Source organism: Cetorhinus maximus, chromosome 3 (assembly GCF_964194155.1).
Source record: "Cetorhinus maximus chromosome 3, sCetMax3.hap1.1, whole genome shotgun sequence".
Lineage (NCBI taxonomy): Eukaryota > Metazoa > Chordata > Chondrichthyes > Lamniformes > Cetorhinidae > Cetorhinus > Cetorhinus maximus.
The window spans coordinates 63254636-63274185 of NC_135881.1; the positions used below are offsets into that span (position 1 = coordinate 63254636).

Genomic DNA, 19550 nt, shown 5'->3' on the forward strand with positions numbered 1-19550 from the left:
TGTTTTAAAACATTAGATTAAATCACGTACCCAAACCGGGGTGGGGTGGGGTCGAATGAGGATGCCGAGCAGGTTATAAACTGCCACGACAGAGTGAACATAGCAAGAAGGAAACGCCGAGAAGTGATTTCTCGCTATTTGTGTTCATGCAGTTATGTTGTGGCGCATTAGCATCGTTAGCTTGTTACACAATTTAAATCTGTCTTGTTTCGAGGGTGTTGTTACTGCTGTTATTATCAAGCTAGCTGCAGGCTACTTTCTTATAGCTGTAATTTTTATTCGAGCACGGATGTCAATAACCGTGATGTCATCAAATTAATTAGGTTGAGCCATTCACTAATGTAAAAAATAATAAACGGAGATGATTTGCAACAGAAGGCTTGAGTCGGAGAGGTTTTATGTATCGTTTATTAACACATTTAATAAGCACCATATCCGTTCTAAGCAAACTATTAAATTATTTCTCATCTAGTTAGATGGTAAGCCGAATCGTTTTCAACTGAACAATGTTTCTCTCCACTGTGCCAAACAGTTTAACAAAAAAAATGAGAGAAATATCTGGGTGGCAACCAACTCTGGGAGCCCCGCATCCTCAGAGAGAGAGAAGGCGGGGCTGCAGATTGATTGGCATTACGCTTCGTCCATAGAGAAAGCAGTGGGCTGTGGCAGAGACCCAATCGGATGAGAGAGGGGCGGGAGCGGGAGCTGAAGTGCCTCTGACTTGTGCAGAAAATGACAACCAGTGCAGCGTAGATTTGAGAGACTGAGTCTGTCGACTCAGGGCTGAGAGCGGTTATCATTCTAAACTAAATCTCTTCACATTCCCTTTCCGGCTTTCTTGTTCGAAGTACAGAACGATTTTTTTTTTTTGCAGCATCGCTTCTCTTTGTTTTAGTGGCGCGCCAAGAATTCGAGGGGAAACTCTCTAGGATTTTAACTTGTAGAAAAACGCCGAGGGGCTGTGAACACACTTCCTGTGTTTGACAGAAGGATGGGGGGAAACCTTCAAACTTAAGTCCACCGTCTTCCGTCTTTTCATTTACTGCTATTTATTTTAGGGGGACAAATATTTTTTCTGCCCCATTGTGACAGTTTCTGCCGGGTACCGACGAGGATCCAGAGGTAGAGAGATTGGACCATTTTCTCGAAGATGTGTGACATGATTTCAGAGCAGTCGACTGAGAAAATCGGCAGAATGAAGAAGTTGAGAAGAACTTTATCTGAGAGTTTCAGTCGTTTGGGTGAGTGTATTAATTGCTGTAGTTAATTTTTAAACCAAATGGTGAAATTTAATATTTTTCGTTTCCCGGAAAGTGTGTCCATTATTAGCTCAAAAATGTCCATTGCCCGTTGGGGATTTTTTTTTCGTCCCTTAACAAAAAGAAACACTTTCACCGAGGTAAAGCTAGCTGGCGCAGTAGTCACAGTGTTTGCTTTTATGCTGTACTAGTTTGTAAGGCAAGCTGCTGATGTACTCCAATAAAAAGGAAAACTATTTAAAATATTCCAAACGTTTTTATATACTTAGATCCTGCAGTACCGTTAATAAAATGCCTTGCATTATTTATATGTGTAAAAGAAAGTTATTGTTGTATAAAAAATTCGAGGATCAAGCTGTTCTAACAGCAATTTTGCCCATCCGAGTACTGGGCATAAAGTGAGTGTAGGATGACTGGGAGGTCACTTACAAACTATATGTAAATGTATCATGTTTCTGTTTCTCTTTTATTTAAGCCTTGAAGAAGGATGACAATAACTTCGATGAGGTAAGATGCGCACAAAATGTGTTCGTGTTCGTGTACATTGTTTGTAGAGTTAGTACTGAATTGAAGTTACTGTGCTGGTTACAATCAGTTCTCTTTGGGATACTGGGTAAGGCGCACTCCCCTTTTACCTTTTGTGACTAAGGTTTAAATCCGGATCATACTCTTCTTACCTGAAATGATTTAGGGCAGTTTGAATCCATGTTAGATGTTTCCTCGGAGGAATCTTTTTCATTCAGTATCTAGCCATGCTTTAGTTAGCTTGGGGATGTTGGGTGCTGATATACTGGTCAATTTGAATGCATTAAAAAGTCACTTTCTTCCCTGGGTTTTGGTGTTATAATCTAATCCTGGACCAGTCTGATTGCAAATAATAATATTGGTGCCTGAGATTTTAACAGAGTGATGGTCTACAGAATTGATTGTGGGTGAAAATGGGACCAAACCTGAGTTGCATGTGAACTAAATGATATAAATAAGGTGGTGGAAGGCTTGTAGTGGAATGGGTATTCCTGTGTGTGCTTTAAATGTCCAACTGTCATTCTTCTGAGGAGAGGATGAAAAGGTTGAATTTGAATCCACACTTCTGAAATAAAAGCTCAATCTGTAAAGTTTGTGCCACTGATCCCAATTGTTAACATTTTTTCCCCATCTTTATGGAGAAGTAAACAAGTAGTAGAATATCATCCATAAGTGAAATATTTTCACACAGAAATTGGGAAGCTGTTTAAGATAGTTGTTAGTGTAAAACAGTTTGTGAATAAATAGAGAAGGATCAACAATTTTGCTCAATCTCCAATGAGTGCAAAATATAGCTGCTGGTAAACCATGTTTTCATCCTTGAAATAGATGAAAGTTATGACACTATTCTTCAGTATATTGTTCCACACTGAAAGAATTAACATTAAAACCTGCAATTAGGAACAGTATCAAATGAAGATATTAATCTGCACATAAGCAATGCTGCACAAGACTGGGTTTCATTTAAATTATTGCTTTATTCCATTAACATGCATTGCAGTGAGTGTCTATGCTGTGGTCAGGAGGATAGCAGTAATAAATTCACACCTTGTGGTGATGGGTTGTGGTACTTGCCAATCAACCTTGCATTTATTTCTGAAATTTGCTGTTAACCTAGTCGGGACTCAACATGTGTTTATCAGTTGTCTACTTTATTTTTGGCTGGGGTTAAGGAAGGCAAATAAACAGCATCCGTTTGGGGTGATGATGGTTCTAGAGTGATGTGGTTGTCAATAGAAGCCTGGTATGCAGAGTTAAAACCTGATATTGGATCCAGGCAGGTCTGCAGTACTCCAAGGGAATGATGACTGATCAGCCACCCTGGTTTGTTAATGGAACCTGGAGGGGTAGACATGTTACTTGGCAGGATTCTTTGTTTTCGGATGCCGTTGAGCCTGAAACTTGATGATTTAATGGGTGGTCATGATCATTAGTGCTTGGGAAAATGGAAACTCAATGGATTTCTCAGTAGTTTGGTTTAATTCTGGTGAGTGACGCATGATCAAAAAACAAAAGCTTTTTGGTTTGCATTATCTGTGAAATTAAAATGTGTAAAAATAAATAAATAAAAGGTGGTGACTTGGGACAGCATTGGGAGAAATTGACACAACAATACATAAAATAAGTAATCTCCCTGCATTTGCTGTAAAAATTCAAATTTTTTTTGGATGGAAAATCTGTCCAACATTAATTTTGTAAAATAATTGACTTGAACAGTGAATTTGTATTGCAGCTCTATTAATAGCTCATGTTGCAGGTGTTTTGTATTATTAATGATCAAACTCATTTAAATTTCACACCTAATTTGTCACATGTAAATGAAATTCAAATTTGAATTTGATTTGTTACTATTACGAAGCTACAAAGGACACTCGGAACTTTAGATTTGTTAAATTACATTTTTGTGTTTAAAGGTGTATATGTTATACAAAGTACAATCCTTTAGTGTATTAATTTTTTTAACAGAGCCAGTGATGCTCTGAAAAATCTACTTTACTCATTGGGCAAAGAGTTATTTTCCTGCCTACCAAAATCTTGCATTGTTTGAGAATGGAATGTTGTATCAGATGTTTCTATGCACTCTTAAAGTCGTAATTGTGAAACCACTTTTTTAAAAAAAAGATTGATGGGTCTTGAAAAATGTCAATCTAAGCACGGGGTTGATTTTCCCTTTTTTCAGTATTAAGGAACAAAGTAGTTGGACATTTGGGCCCTGCTCTCCCGTTCAACTGGTTGCTCTTCCACTTCAACACCAATTTGCTATATTATCCTCATCCCTTGATGTCATTGGTATCAAGAAATCTATCGACCTCTGCTTTGCTTTGAAAGTACTCCATGACTGAGCCTCTACAGGCCTCTGGGGTAGTGAATTCCAAGGATTCACCACCCTCTGATTGAAAAAAATCCTTGTCTCAGTCCTAAATCTTATTTACTTATTTAATCTCAGCCTACCTCTTATTCGGAGTCTCCCCTGGTTCTAGACCTCCCCAACCAGGGGGAACATCCTTCTTGCATCTACCCTGCCAAGCCCTGTAAGAATTTGGTATACTTAAATGAAGTCATCCCACATTGTTCTAAACTCTAGAGAATACAGTCCCATTTTCCTCAATCTCTCATAGGACAACCTGCCAACCCAAGGATTAGTTTGGTGAACCTTCGTTGCACTCCCTTTATGGATAGTATATCCCTCCTTGGGTAAGGAGACCAAAACTGCACACAATACTCCAGATGTAGTCTCACCAAGGCTCTATACAACAATACTTCCTTTTTCTTGTACTCAAATCCTCTTGCAATAATGACTAACAAAGAACTTGTCTTCCTAATTTACTTGCTGCACCTGAATGTTAGTTTTCAGTGACTTATGAACAAGGGCATCCAGGTCCCTTTGGGCAGCAACAGTTTTCAATCTCTCACCATTTAAAATATTTTGTATTTTTGTTTTTCCTACCAAAGTGGATAACTTCACATTTTTCTATGTTATATTCCATCTGCCATGTTCTTGCTGACTCACTTATCCTGTCTAAGTCTCCTTAAAGCCTCTTTGTATCCTCCTCACAACTCCCATTCCCACCAAGTTTTGTGCCAATAGCAAACTTGGAAATATTTTTGGTCTTTGGTCCCCATGTCCAAATCATTGATTATAGACTGTGAACAGCTGGGGCCCAAGCACTGATCCTTGCAGTACCTCAGTAGTTACAGCCTGCCAACCTGAATGGACCCATTTATCCAAACTGTTTTATTGGGTACATTGAGAGTAGGTTATGGTATATCTTTTTAAAATGATGTTTTCTCTGCAAACTTGTTAAACAGTCAGTACTGAAAATTGTCTAATAATTTTTCCATAAACTCTGATTATCTAATTATTGCTGAATCAGTGTGAAGCAAGCAATTTGTTTCAAACCTTGTGCAATATTTAGAGGTAATAACCAGCGGTATATAGAAGTTGCTGCTGATTGCCTCTTGTTCTAAAACGCATGACTCGTGGTTCCTTTTCAGTGAGTAAACCCAAGAGAGAGGGAGCAATACAATCTTATGGTGTTTCAGATCTGTACCTTCTTCGTTCACATGACAGAGATGATCTGTGCATGATGCATTCAAGGAAAAGCCTATATTTCGGTTCAAAACAAGGCTGCTCTTTGTATTGTATGTGAAAATTATGCAAATTTGAACAGCATGAAATGTGTACACACGACAAGGCCTTGCATGTGGTGACTTTAGCAACTTTCTATCTAAACTGGCAAAATAAACACAATTTGAAAAAATATTTTTATGGCATATTAATATTTTATTTTATATGGCAAGTTAAGTATGTAATAATGAAAAACATACAAGAGTTGTACTATTCACTTTTCAATATTACAGTACAGAATTTAAATGATTGTGCTGTACTTCAGGCTTGCTGCCTCCATATTTAATACAAGTTAGTGGCCATGTGAAAATATTACTTTTTAATTTTATTTGGTGTCCACTATTCATTTTAGAAAAGACCCATAGCAACAATGCCTCCATCTACTATGAAGTGGTACAGTTAATATCAAACTCTAAGTGTTGGGAGCTTTGTTTGTAAAGGAAAGGGTAACTGATCTAATTAAAACTTCAGACACGTTCCAGAATATAGTTAAAGTTCTGTACTGTAGAGGTTTGTTGCATTAATGGTTGAGGAAGTGTCCAAAGACAGGTTTTATAGAAGGGGTGATTTCGATGGGATATTTTTTATATGGTTTAGTCTGTCAATTAGGGGGTCATTGATGTACGTTTGGTACATGGAGCGCATTGAAATGAAACACATTTCATATATTTTAGGGAAAGCAGTTGCTAACTTCCTCCGGTTAACTAATGGCATTTCTAAAAAAAATAAACTAATTACACAGCTACAATAATAGCAAAATACTGCGGATGCTGGGAATCTGAATTAAAAACAGAAAATGCTGGAAAAACTCAGCAGGCCTGACAACATCTGTGGAGAGAAACAGAGGCTGGGATTTTTCGGCCCTGTCGTGGGCGGGACGACACCGTGGGCGATGCGATGCCCTAGCCAGAAGTCCATTGACTTGGGGTGGGACCGGATGATTGTGGTGCGGCAAATCCTGCCCAGAGTTAACATTTCAAGTCTGTGTGACCCTTCTTCAGAGCTACACACAGCTACAATGGTGTTTTAGTTTTGCACAATTATCCCACTTGTATTTCAGAAGTATTGTAGAACAAAGGAAAATAAATCAAACTTATCTTAAGAACAACTTCTTCCCCTTTCCACAAATAGCACAATACATCTTAGTGGGCCTATGAACACCCTTGGCATTGGACATACCCTCTTTTAACACTCCACAGTTGGAGTGTCCCATAGGCCTAACTCCTTTTGCCTTCCAAAATGCATTTCTCAACTCATAAAATCATACATCACTGTAGGAGGCCATTCAGCTCATTATTACTGGCTCTTAAAAGAAATATCAATTAGTCCTATACCCCTGCTCTTCCCCCTAGATGGGAATGTTTTCTTCAAGTATTGTATCCATTTTCTTTTTGAAATTTACTACTGAATCTGCTTTCACCACTTTTCCAGACAGTGAATTCTAGAACTTTTAAAATCATCTATCTGTGGTTCTTTTGCTATTATCTAACTGCATATTCTGATTGCTAAACTACCTGTCAGTTAAAACAGTTTCTCCCTATTTACTCCATCAAAACCTTTCATAATTTTGAACTATTAAATCTTTCCTCAACTCTCTCTGCTTTTAGGAAAACAGCCTAGCTTCTCTGGTATCTCCAAAGTACCTACATCCCTCTTTTCTTGAAGCCATTCTTGTAAATCTTCTCTGCGCACTCTTCAACTAAACCATAATTTCCAGTAGCCATTCTATGTGTGGGACTCCAATCATGTTTGAAGAAATGTCCTTCTATCAGTTGCACTTCACATCCTTTCAGGATTTCTGTGCTCCTTCAATAGCCTGGGCTTCATTTCTTTCCTAAAGACTCTCTAACTCCCAGTATGCTCCACTGTGCAAAATGGGGGAAGTGTCACAGAAATTAAAACAGAAGAATAAGGAAAAGGAAGTTAAGGTAGAGTTAAAAGCTAAGAGCACACAAAATGGGCAAGTAAGATGGAGAGGAAACACTTAAGTGATTGGTGAATCTGTGATGTCGACACACTTCACCCTGTCTCAGCTCATCTGCTGCTGAAATCCTCGTTTATCCTTTTTTGTTAACGTCTGGATTTGACTATTTTGCTGTTCTGGATGGTGTCCCATCTTGCACTCTCTCTCGAAACTTGAGGTAATCTAAACCTTTGTGTTATGATGTGGCAGATGTGTGCTAGGTGGACCAAATCCACAAGGGAAACTTGGTTGTGCTATCAATGGTTTTGCAGTTTGTATTTATTACGAGATGTGTGCACTGAATGTAGAAGTAATAAGTTCACCAAGACTTTTAGAGATTTTTAAAAATTAAATTAAAATATTTATTAACAAAATATAAAATTTCAAGCACATAGATAAGACTACAATTACTTAACTACTAATCCCGAATTAACCTGACCCCTAGTTACACTCCCTTTTTAAGGCAACGGTCCAAAATAGATTTTAGATTTAAAACAGAGCCTGCAAGTTAACGCAATACCCACTTGATAGTAGAATTCCAAATGGCTTTCCCCAACTTCAGTTTTGTTTATATAGCAGACTTATGCACAAATGCTGGAGGCTTCATTAAGGCTATATCGCACACCCTTGTTAGATCTTACATGGCTGTCCAAACACAGCCTTTCATTCACCTTTTATATATGTTTATCTCTTTTTAATATATAAATTCTATTGTTCTATATGTCTTTGAAACTGTTTCTTCCTCCCAATATAAAAACTTCCATGCTGCCAATATATTGACAATAACCTTTGGGGAAAAATAAACACATTCCTTAGTCTTGCCTATCTGGCTAGTTGTAAATGGACTAAGATCCCTTTGAAATCCAAATATCCCTTCATTTATCTAAAAATGCAAATTTTACACCTTACATGCTAAGCCAGCATCCATGTTTATTCATTAGCATGTCAAGCACCTACCTTCTTTTGATTTCAAACTTGCAGTCTACTTGACTTCAAGTGTAATTAAATCACACACAGACCCAACTATACTTACCCCCATAACCTACTTCACAATAAACCAGATAAATATTATGAAACTTATTATACTTTACACTTTGGTCACATCCTAACTGTCTCCAACTCCCATTCACCAACAGCCCTGTGCTCACTGACCTGCATTGATTATTGGTCCTGAAACACCTCGGCTTTAAAGTTCTCATCTTTGTATTGAAATCCCTCCATGGCTTTCCCCTCACTAGCTTTGTAAGCTCCTCCAGTCCAACAACCCTTAGATACATTTACTCCCTCTAAGATTCTTGGGTGCGCAGCCGTACACCCATCAGGAGGATGCCACAAGGGACAAACTGGCCACACGTGGTCCCTTTCAGATGCATGCTGGCTACGCAGCAATCTCAAAGATAACATGCAATGCAATAAATGGGTCACAAACAATTAGAGATTAGAGGGAAAGTTGCTTGAGACAGTTTGCCATGTTAAAGTAGTTGTATAAATGTAAGTTTCTGTTGTTGCAAAGGAGGAAATGATACAGAAGTGAAGATAATACTTCCATATTTGTGGTACCTTGGCTTGTGGAACACTGGTGGTTGAGAACTTTCTGCTGGAGTATATCTCAAAAATCTTGAACAACAGCACAAGTCACTTCTGGGCATCCTCCAGGGATTAATCTTGAGCAAATCAAATTGGCAAAGGTAACCTAGAGGATGACTTCATGGAGTGTATTCGGGACAGGCTTTTAGAACACTATATATTCTGGAACTTATCAGGTAACAGTATATTTTGGAGCTGGCAATGTGTAATGAGAGAAGATTAATTAAAGGCCTTGTAACAGAGGATCCTCGAGGCAACAGTGATCTTACCAGGATATAATTGCACATCCATTCAAGAGTTAGAAATGTGGGTCCATAACTAGTGTCATATCCATGTAATTGCCCTTAAGTTTATGAACATAGAGTTGGCTAAAGTGGATTGGGTATATAGGTTAAGTGGTATTTTGGTAGAGAAGCAGTAGCAGGCATTTAAGGAGCTATTTAACAATGCTCAACAAAGATATATTCCATTGCAATGTGCCATGTATGTGGCTAACTTAGGGAGGTGGTGTCAAAGTGAAACAAAAGATGCACAATACTGTGAAGATTGGTGGTAGACCAGAAGATTGGGAAAGCTTTAGAAACCAGTAGAGGGTGACTTAAAAAAAAAAGGAAGAAATTGGAGTATGAGAGAAGAATAGCAAGAAATATAAAAACAGACAGTATAAGTTTCTACAAGTGTATAAAAAGGAAATAAGTAGCTCAAGTGAGCATTGGTCCCTTACAGGGTGAAACTGGGGAATTAATAGGAAATGACAGAGGCTTTGAACAAATGTTTTATATCCTTCATGATAGACACAAAAAGCACCCCAAGATCAGTAGAAAATTGAGGCAAAAGGGAGGGAGGAAATCCAAAACTATCATTAGAGATACGATAATGGGAATACTGATGGAACTTTGGGTTGACCAGTCCCCTGAACCTGGGTCTTAAAAGAAGTGGCTGCAGAGATAGTGGTTGCATTTGTTGTAATCTTCCAATGTTCTCTAAGTTCTGGAAAAGTCCCATCGCATCGGAAAGTTGCAAATGCAGCAATCCTATTCAAGAAAGGAGGGAGTTGGAAAGCAGGAAACTATAGGTCATTTAGCCCAACGTCTGTAATTGGGGAAAATGCTAGAATTCATTATTAATTAATAATGAAACTTACATTTAGGTAGTAGCGAGACATTTAGAAAACCATAATACAATCCGACAGAGTCAACATGGTATTGTGAAAGGGAAATTGACAAATTTATTAACGGTTTTTCAGGATATAACAAGCAGGGTGAATAAAGGGGACCTAGTAGCTGTAGTGTATTTGAATTTCCAAAAGTGAAAAATGTCATGCAAAAGGTTACTAAACAAGATAAGAGCTTATGGTGTTGGGGGTGATATTTTAGTATGGATAGAGGACTGGCTAACTCACAGGAAATTCTGGGTAAATGGGTCATTTTCACAATGGCAAACCATAACTAATGGAGTGCCACAGATCAGTGCTGGGGCCTCAACTGTTTGTGATTTAAATTAATGGCTTGGGTGAAAGGGCTGACTACTGTAGTTAAATTTGCTGACTATACAAAGATAGGTGGGAAAGCAGGTTGAGGGCACATAGGGTCTGCAAATGAATATGGATTAAAGAGGTGTGCAAATGGATGGAGATGGAGTCTAACATGGGAAGATGTGAGGTTGTCCACTTTGGGGTGAATAGAAAAGCAGAACATTATTCAAGTAGAGAGACTGCAGAATGCTGAAGTACAGAGAGACCTGGGTGTCGTTATACATGAATCTCACAACTCTGCTTGCAGGTGGTACAAGTAAAGAAAGGAAGACAAGGAAGACAAATGGAATGTTGGCCTTTGTTACGAGGGAGGGGGGTGGGGTGGTGTTGGAGTATAAAAATAGGGAAGTCTTGCTCCACCTACTCAGGGCATTAGTGAGACCACACCTAGAGTACAGTTTTGGCCACCTTGACAGACATACTTGCACTGGAAGCAGTTCAGAGAAGGTTCACTCGGCTGATTTATGGGATGAAGGGTTTGTCTTATTTGGAAAGGTTAAGCAGTTGAGCCCTATACCCAATGGAGTTTAGAAGAATGAGAAGCAACCTTATTGAAACTTGAAGCAACCTTATTGAAACTTGAAGCAACCTTATTGAAACTTGAAGCAACCTTATTGAAACTTGAAGCAACCTTATTGAAACTTGAAGCAACCTTATTGGAACTTGAAGCAACCTTAATGAAACTTGAAGCAACCTTATTGAAACTTGACTGGGTAAATGCTGAGAGGATGTTTTCCCTTATGGGGGAATCTAGAACTTTGGGCATAATTTCAAAATATGCATTTCCCATTTAAGATGGCAATGAGGAATTTCTTCTGTGGGTCATTTGTCTTTGGAATTCTCTTCCCCAGCAAGCAATGGAGGCTGGGCTATTGAATATATTCAGTGCTCAGTTGGACAGATTTTTGATTGACAAAGAAGCTGAGTTTTGGGGGGCAGGCAGGAAAGTGGAGTTAAGGCCACAATCAGATCAACCACAATCTTATTGACTGGTGGAGCCGGCTCAAGCGGTGAATGTCCTACTTCATTCATTCATGGGATGTGGGCTTCGCTGGCTGGGCCAGCATTTATTCCCCATCCCTAGTTGCCTTTGAGAAGGTGGTGGTGAGCTGCCTTCTTGAACCGCTGCAGTCCATGTGGTGTGGGTACACCCACAGTGCTGTTAGGGAGGGAGTTCCAGAATTTTGACCCAGTGACAGTGAAGGAATGGTAATATATTTCTAAGTTTAGGATGGTGAGTGACTCCTATTTATGTTCTTATATGTATAGTGGGATTCAAAGTGCAAACTTTAAAAAAAAGTTGAAAATGTTGCCAGTTTGGAACTATTACCACCCTCTTTCTCATTGGTAGTATAAGATAATTAGTATTTTGAAATGGTATGAATTACTTCTCTGGCAGAAACTTAAATTGCTGCAAGTTTTAAATGTTGGAGTTCTTGCTTGTCCTTTTTTAATATTGTTTCCCCCTCTATCCTGAAAATTTTACTTTAAATGTTTCTATTGTTTACTTGGTTAGTAGTCAGAAAAGAGATAAATGCCATTTACAGATCTTCATTTTGGAGTAGCTTTTAGGGTCTAGTTTGATATGTGCCTAATGATAATCCAGGAACTGACCATTCTGGATTAAAGCACAAAGTCTGAGCTGTACTTCAAACTGGCTTCAGCAAGTTTTGCTGTGTTCTGGAAGATGGAGCTTGATTTTGGAAACATGTCTGTTCAGAATAATGTGCAACAATTTTATAAATAATATTGAATATGGAAACAAACATTTATTGAAAAAATGTCAAGTGAAATCCCAGGTCCGATGATAACTGTCCAGTCACCTACACACACTCGGGGTGGGCGGGAAGATGGCACTGGGCTTTGAAAACTGAGGAAGTAGCTCTTTTTTTATTTTCACTCTTAGCTGCTGATTGCCTAACTTTGTCCTAACAGTAGAAGCTAAGTTTATCCATAACATAAAATCATACATAAAATTGATAATTATAACTTGTGTTCTTTCTGCTGGTTAAGGAAATGGAAGTCCAATGCATGAGAAGCTAACTTTTGGTTGCCATTTTGACCTTTGTGCAAATGGATCAACACTTGATCATCCTCCTGCTTTTAATCAAGTAATTGTTCAATAGTGAACATGCAGTTAGAGCATTACCCATCAACTTTAGTCTTTGCTTAGGGTTTGATGTCTTAACCTTATTGAGAAATTGGTTTTTGGAGCATATTGAATGAGCTGTTAAACACATTTACGTTACCGCAAGGCTCGTCTTTGAATCCCTCAATGATCTTACCACGTTCTTTCATTGCAGTCATATCCTCTCTTATTCCCTTTAATTCTTCTTCTTGTCTTTTGTGCATCCTCCCTTTTCCCCACCTTTTGAAAGAGAACTATCACCCGAAATCCTTCTGAAAGCTCATTTTTGTCCTAAATCATTTGGATAGCATCCCTCCTCAACCCCCCTGTCTCCCTCCATCTTCGTAATCCATTGCTCAGCATTCATTCCTTTCCTTTACCTACTTTTTTTTCCTGGTGTGTCCCCCTGTAAAGAAAGATTGAACATTTTCTACATTAAAGGTCTTATATAAATACAAGTGGTTGTTGTTGCATCACAGCTGTCCTTTAGGGAAGCATATCCTTGACCCCAGCTATTTTTTTTTTAAACAACTTTGTGGTTGCCATCAGTAGTGACTTTTTCCCCTAAGTAATTGGTTTTTGTAGAGAATGGTTAGCTCTCCATTTCCAAAGTAACCTAATCCTCCAAAGAAGATAGAAATGCACTCATCTAGTGTCAATTTGTATTTTGGAGGAAAAGGAGTAGGAGCAATGGAGGGATGTCTGCCTGCATCAGAGGCAGACATTGCCCACCTGCTGTATCTTCTGACATGGATACGTCTCAGCCTGGAAAATGTATGTGCCAGTGACCCTTCTGAAATGACTATACAAGTTTTGGGTTAGTAGATTGTCAAATGCAGTTGTTTGCCTTCTGCTGTAAGGACACTTGCAGCTGACATGAGAAACAAAGCTGACGAAGCCAATAGCAGTAGCAGTCAGTTGTGGTGCCAGGTTGTCGTCTGCCACCTTCCAGGTATCTGATGCAAAGGTCCCATAGGTAAGGTACACTAGAGTGGAAAGCAGGACACCCTTTCTTTCTATTGCCTTGTCATGCTTGACTGCTATCTCATCAACCATCAAATGGTGGGGGTAAGGTGTTGTGGGCACAGTTAAGGTGGTGATGTTTGGAGCTTTTCACTGCTCCATCACATGGCCACATAGTGTTTAGCTCCTTCAAGATTTATTGTGCCAGACACTTAGTTAATCAAACAACTTTTCCGAAGGCTGGATATGCATTGAGAATATTAATGGCCTAAACAATTGATGGCAAAACTTTTATACCCATTTGTAGCTACTTATCTTTTAAATGGCTGTACCCTTTTTAAATTTACATATCTTTAAAAGCTGTTTGCGAGGGGTGATTTCCCACCCTATCACTTGTCATGCCCACGGATTATAGTCCTGAATTACTTATGAACATATTTTTTTAAAAAAAGGACCTATAAGCAAAAGCTGGCTGAGACTGTAAAGTAACCATTTTTGAAAAATTTCAATGTGGATTACACTTGAGTAACTAGTCCAGAAAACAATGTCACACCTAAAAAGATGTCGAGGCCTACTCCAGACAGAGGACTTAAAAGGAAAAGATGCAATACATAAATTGAACTGTAATCTCCCGTGGTTGCAGAGATAATGGAGGCTGATAACCATCTCAGCAGAAACCATCCCCTGTTGAGTCATATTCCAGACTGTGGACATGATCTAAGTTGAAAGAAAGCAGTTTCTGGGCAAAAGACATGTTGTGTTTTCCCTTCCAAGAATACACAAAAGGGGTTAACAATCTAACTGCAACCCTGGTCTCTGTGTGCTAGTATGTTGTTCTAGTGTGTGCTGTGAAGATCACAGCTGAAGAACATCAACTAGGCATCCCTGCACTTGCAGGTTGAAAAAGTTGCATGCTCACATTGATTCCTATTAAAACATAAATACATTTGGACTGGGAGAAGGGATCCTTTTTAAATTAACCTTGTTGTGACCTAACGAGGGGGTTGAATAAAGATGGGGAGCCAGTTGATCATCCCTACTCACCTGGGAGCATAACAATTTGGGAGAACCTCTCCTGGGGACTGGTCGTAACACAGCCCCTGGTGAGTTGAATGCCAAGTCCAATATGTATTGTGAGTTAACTCATGCAATGTAGATGAAGCTGACTCCATAAAATCAGGCAGGGTTGGTACTTTTACTGACTCCCTAACTAATGAATGTAATGGAGATCTAATTGAGAAAATTTATTTTAAATAAAATAAAATCTTATTTACTGGACTGCAGATATTAACTAATGAATTAATTAACATAATACTGTGGTGGGGGCGGGGGCATCATTGTGTGTGTGTGTGCTTTGAGTCACTATTGATTCTGTCTGCTACTAACAAAGATGATTTTCAATTTATTTTAAAATGTTTCAGATGAGGAAGCCTGAAGCAGAATAGCTTGCATTTAATAGAGAAAATTAAATTGTCTGGGAAAATTACTTACTGTAGCACAGTATATTAAATGTTTATTATGTCTTGCTGATGTTAAAAAGTACAATTCTGATTCATAATTATTTAAATATTTTCCAGATTAGTTTTCTACTAGAATATCTTCACCACCTGCAGAATAACAATTTAACCTTTAATGTGGCATTTGATCAAGTTCAAAATAAGATATCTCTTTTAGTAAAAACACTGGATAACGGTCAGAACATTGATCTGTCAAATATTCTTAGCTGTTGATTTAAAAAATTTCCTTCAAGCAACTAAAACTGGCATAGTTTTAGGACGAGGAAGAGCTTAAGGAATGTCAGCACTCCCTTGTGATTGTTGCAGCAAAAATGTAGGGAATTTGAACCACAGATGAAAGATAATCTTTCTATGGTTGCGCATTTGTAGCTTAAACTTAGTTAAGTTTGAGCTGAGGCTGCACTTTCAACAAGATTTCTCCTTTTATAATCATGCATCAAAACTTGCAAGCTTCTACCAGTACAGCTGTCCAGTCATGTTGCTAGAAGGTGCACAGTAACAGTCTGAATATTACTATTCTTCCTAATTAACTTCTGGCTCTTGCATCCTTTATGGAAATTCCATGCAGTGGTACAGTTGAGATCTGCAACTCATATGGGTTGAATTGTAGTGACAAATCTACTCTTGTGATGCAGCTCATTTGGTGCTCTGGCTAAATAACTGCAGTTCTGTTCCAGGGCTTTCTGAACTCTTTAAGACTCCAAACTGCAGTGAGATGGTGTTATACAAATGACTAACTACCATGAACTATAATTGAGGAAGTAACCACCCAAGAGAATGGTGTATTCACATAGCAGACAAAATTGGTGTAAAGGATGCTCTGAATGAGATACTGAACATTGACTTTGAAAGCTTGTTTCATAATGTTCAAGCTGCTCTCCTCTGAACCATTTCAGAGGGTAGTTCAGAGTTAACCACGTTGCTGTGGAAGTATGTACTAGTCCAACTAATTTCCTTCCCTAAAGGATACTCTTTCTTTCCAAATGTTATTTAATTAAATGAATTTAAATTATCCTGCTGTCATTTTGGGATTTGAACTAATGTCTGTAGATCATTAGTCCAGACCACACATGAGCAGGAGTATCCACTTAACCCCTCGCTGTTCCACCATTCAATGGGATCATGGCTGATCTGTGACCTAACTCCATATACCTGTCTTTGCTCATATTCCATGATACCTTCAGTTAACAAAAACCTATCAATCTCAGTTTTGAAATTAACAATTGATCTAGCATCATTTGTGGAAGAGAATTCAAAATTTCTACCATCCTTTTATGTGAAGTGTTTCCTAATTTCACTGCTGAAAGGACTGACTCTGAATTTTTTTTTAATATAGCTCTGCCTCCTGGTTCTAGACTCTTTGCTCAGCAGAAATGTCCAGCTACCCTATCTGTTCCCCTTGATATCTTGAAAAGTAGGATCAAATCTTAGCTTTTTAAATTCCAGGGAATACATCACCAGGTTATGTAATTTGCACTCCTTTTAACCCTTGAAGTCCAGGTGGTGTTTTGGTAAATCTATGCTGCACTCCCTCCAAGACCAATACATCCTTTGTAAGTTGTAGTGTCCAGAACTGCTCGCAGAATTCTTGGTGAGGTTTAACTAGTGCTTTGTGGCTGAAGTATAATTTCTACCTCCTTGCATTTTAGTCCTCTAGATATAAAGGCTAGTCTTTTTAGTCATTTTCTGTACATGTTCATGACATTTTAACTATGTACCAGGACCTCCACTGTTTCTAGCTTTTCCCATTTAGAAAGTACTGTAAGTCTTTTAAGATCCAAAGGAGATGGCCTCACATTTTCCTGCAATGAAATCCATGTGCCACAGTTTATCCATTCAATATCTCTGTTAATCAATCAATATCTCTTTAATTTCATGCTTCCATCTACACTGTTTACAATACTGCCTATCTTTGTGTCTTTTGCAAATTTTGATATGTGGCCTTCTATCCCAACATCTAAGTCGCTAATGAATATTGTGAATAGTTGAGGCCTTAACCACTTGCAGGTCACACCCTGCCAAGAGAATGACATGCACAATTTCCTAGAGCATTAGTTCCCAAAATGAGAGAATATAGATTATAGTAAGGCATTTGCAATGTTCTCACCTCTGGATCACTAGTCCACTACTCTGCCGTACCCCTGATACTTATCTGCATTAAAATGTGCCTGCGCATTTCACCAATATAGGACTCCTGAAATCTACTGCTATCATGCGAACTATTACAGTGAACATTTTGTATCATCTACAAACTTCAAAATTATAGTCCCTAATCTCAAGTGAAAGTCATTTGAGGTAAATTAAAAATAACATTTGAATACATTTATATATTTTTACTTTGTTTGCAATGGTATTCTGAATAGAAAGAAATGTTTTATCTGTTCATGATCTCATTATCATTATAGTTGACCCTTAGATCATCGTAACTTCCTGTTGATGTGATTCTGACACTTGTTAGCCAACAAATCAGTGATTGATTATGAAGATATAGTTTCCCCAATGTGTGTCAATTGTGATCTAGTCACTAGTTTCTGTTGTCCTTTTGAAATGGCCCTTTTGTTCAAACTGCTTCACAGTGCTTGATGGCTTGTTTTAAAAAAAAAGCTTTGCCCTCATGAGTTAGATGGCAGTACTTCAGCTTGACTCCCCTGGCTTCTGTTATCATCTGATCTTGAATGCAGGGTGTGTTATTTCCTGTAATCTGCACTGGAAAATAACCTTGAGAGAGAAAGTTGGCTGGCATTGCAGAGACAAGTGCGTGCCCTAACTGGGAGGACCAGTGCTGACCAGTAATTGGGCCTTCAACCTTGGTTCAACAATTGGATAAGCTGCTGGTGCCTGTTGTGCCTCCACAGACTGTCTGGTGCACAAACTGAATTATTGGCCCTTATTTTGCTGCCAAATTAATAGTGGGCTTAATGGTGCTCATTGAAGTTGATATATAAATTGCCCAGCAACTTGTGGCAAGGAAAAGAGACCCTGTGAATTGTATAGTTTCGTCGGGGCGGGAGGAATGACAGCTCAGCTCACCCCTCAACCTCCTGTGAGTTGTATGCAATTGCTGTATTTATGCATTATTTTGCATTAAGCTTTCCACAAACGGTTAGGGCTACTATTTGATAGCTGCTTAAATGAGATTTATGTTCCTTCCATGCTACTCAACCTCTCCAGCCCAGAAAGGGCATAATTTAAACCATGGAGCATCACTTCTATGGGAGTAAATTAAGAGATTTTTTTTAGAAAAAAAAATCTTGTTTTATATTTTGTCTTTTACTTTCTATCTTATTTTGTTTTGATCCAGTCTTTATCTTTCTTCCTTTCCTTGATGTGACTCTAATTCAACCAATTCCCTGTGGTTTCTCTGTTTTTTCAATCCTTAATTCTCATTGACTGAGGAGATAAGCTGTGTGCCCCGTCATTTACCAAGGTCCCTGGTGCCTGACTTCCCTCATTGTACCTCACACACTTTCAGCAACTTGTGGAACAAAAATGTTGGAGCTGAAGGGAAGAAGTCTGACAAGGGGACACTGGAAGATGCCCCCTCCAGCAAAGCCTGGATCAGTATTGGGCCACTTGTTTCATTGGCAGCAACCCTATGTGCTGGAATGGGGAAGTGGCAGTGATTAAGAGGCAAATGGTAAGTGCTTTGGTGTCTTCAGTGTACCTACTTTTCCTGATTTTACAATTACTACTACTGAGATTTAAAATAAAATTACTTGCATCTTGTTAATAGTTGCAGGTGCTGTTGAGCAATCTTGATCTGAGCAGACTGCCAACCCATTTTGGTGAGGAGATCTAAAACAGTTATTTCAAACCTTGCATATGTATATGATTGCTTTAAACTGCTGCCCGGATTGCCTGCAAATTCGCTTCTACAAATCTGGCGATGCCCTTAGCGGAGTCTCAGATGGTTTGTGGGATATTATGTCCTGAAATGATCTGCTCTTGCTCGGTTGTCTGGAAAACGGAAAACAAGGACCAATTTCTACCCCTGCCTGTCAAGATTAGGAAGCCCAATTCAATGAACTTGCCATTTGGGGCATCTGCTGCTGGCAAAACAATTTTGTGAATTCTCTGTACGTTTATTGGGGATGTATGTGTGAATATCATAAAGATCTGCTATTGCCATTTCAAGTCGCGCTTTCTTTTGGTTGCATTACATCTGCATGGACAAAATGGCAGAGAATGTAAACAAGCTGCAACCCCCCCCTCACCACCACACCATTGGCATTATTTGATGAAGGCAGCTTGGATGTCCTGGGAAAAATACAGAAGGGGTAAAAAAGTAAGAATGTTTTAGACTGAGGGGAATACTCCTCTACACTTGCTGTTGGAAGTGACAGATGATGCCAGTGTTGGCTTTAACATCATAGGAGCAGAGAAGAAAGCTGTCTCATTTGGAAAGAGGTGCCAAAGTAAAGCTGGCCAGAATTTGCCAATTCTAAG

At 38.7% G+C, this 19550-nt stretch overlaps 1 protein-coding gene across 4 annotated transcripts in view; it reads left to right on the forward strand.

Annotated features, from left to right (window-relative positions):
* Nucleotides 1-720: 720 nt before the first annotated feature.
* The window catches only part of cdk14 (cyclin dependent kinase 14), a 726725-nt gene continuing 707895 nt past the window's right edge, over nucleotides 721-19550 (forward strand). For 3 of the 4 annotated variants that reach the window (XM_078538467.1, XM_078538468.1, XM_078538469.1), the window contains exons 1-2: nucleotides 721-1241; nucleotides 1735-1766. In XM_078538467.1, coding sequence (XP_078394593.1) covers nucleotides 1151-1241; nucleotides 1735-1766 — 123 coding nt within the window. In that variant the 5' untranslated portion in view covers nucleotides 721-1150. The remainder of the gene's footprint in view (nucleotides 1242-1734; nucleotides 1767-19550) is intronic. The other variant, XM_078538471.1, reaches the window with a different exon arrangement.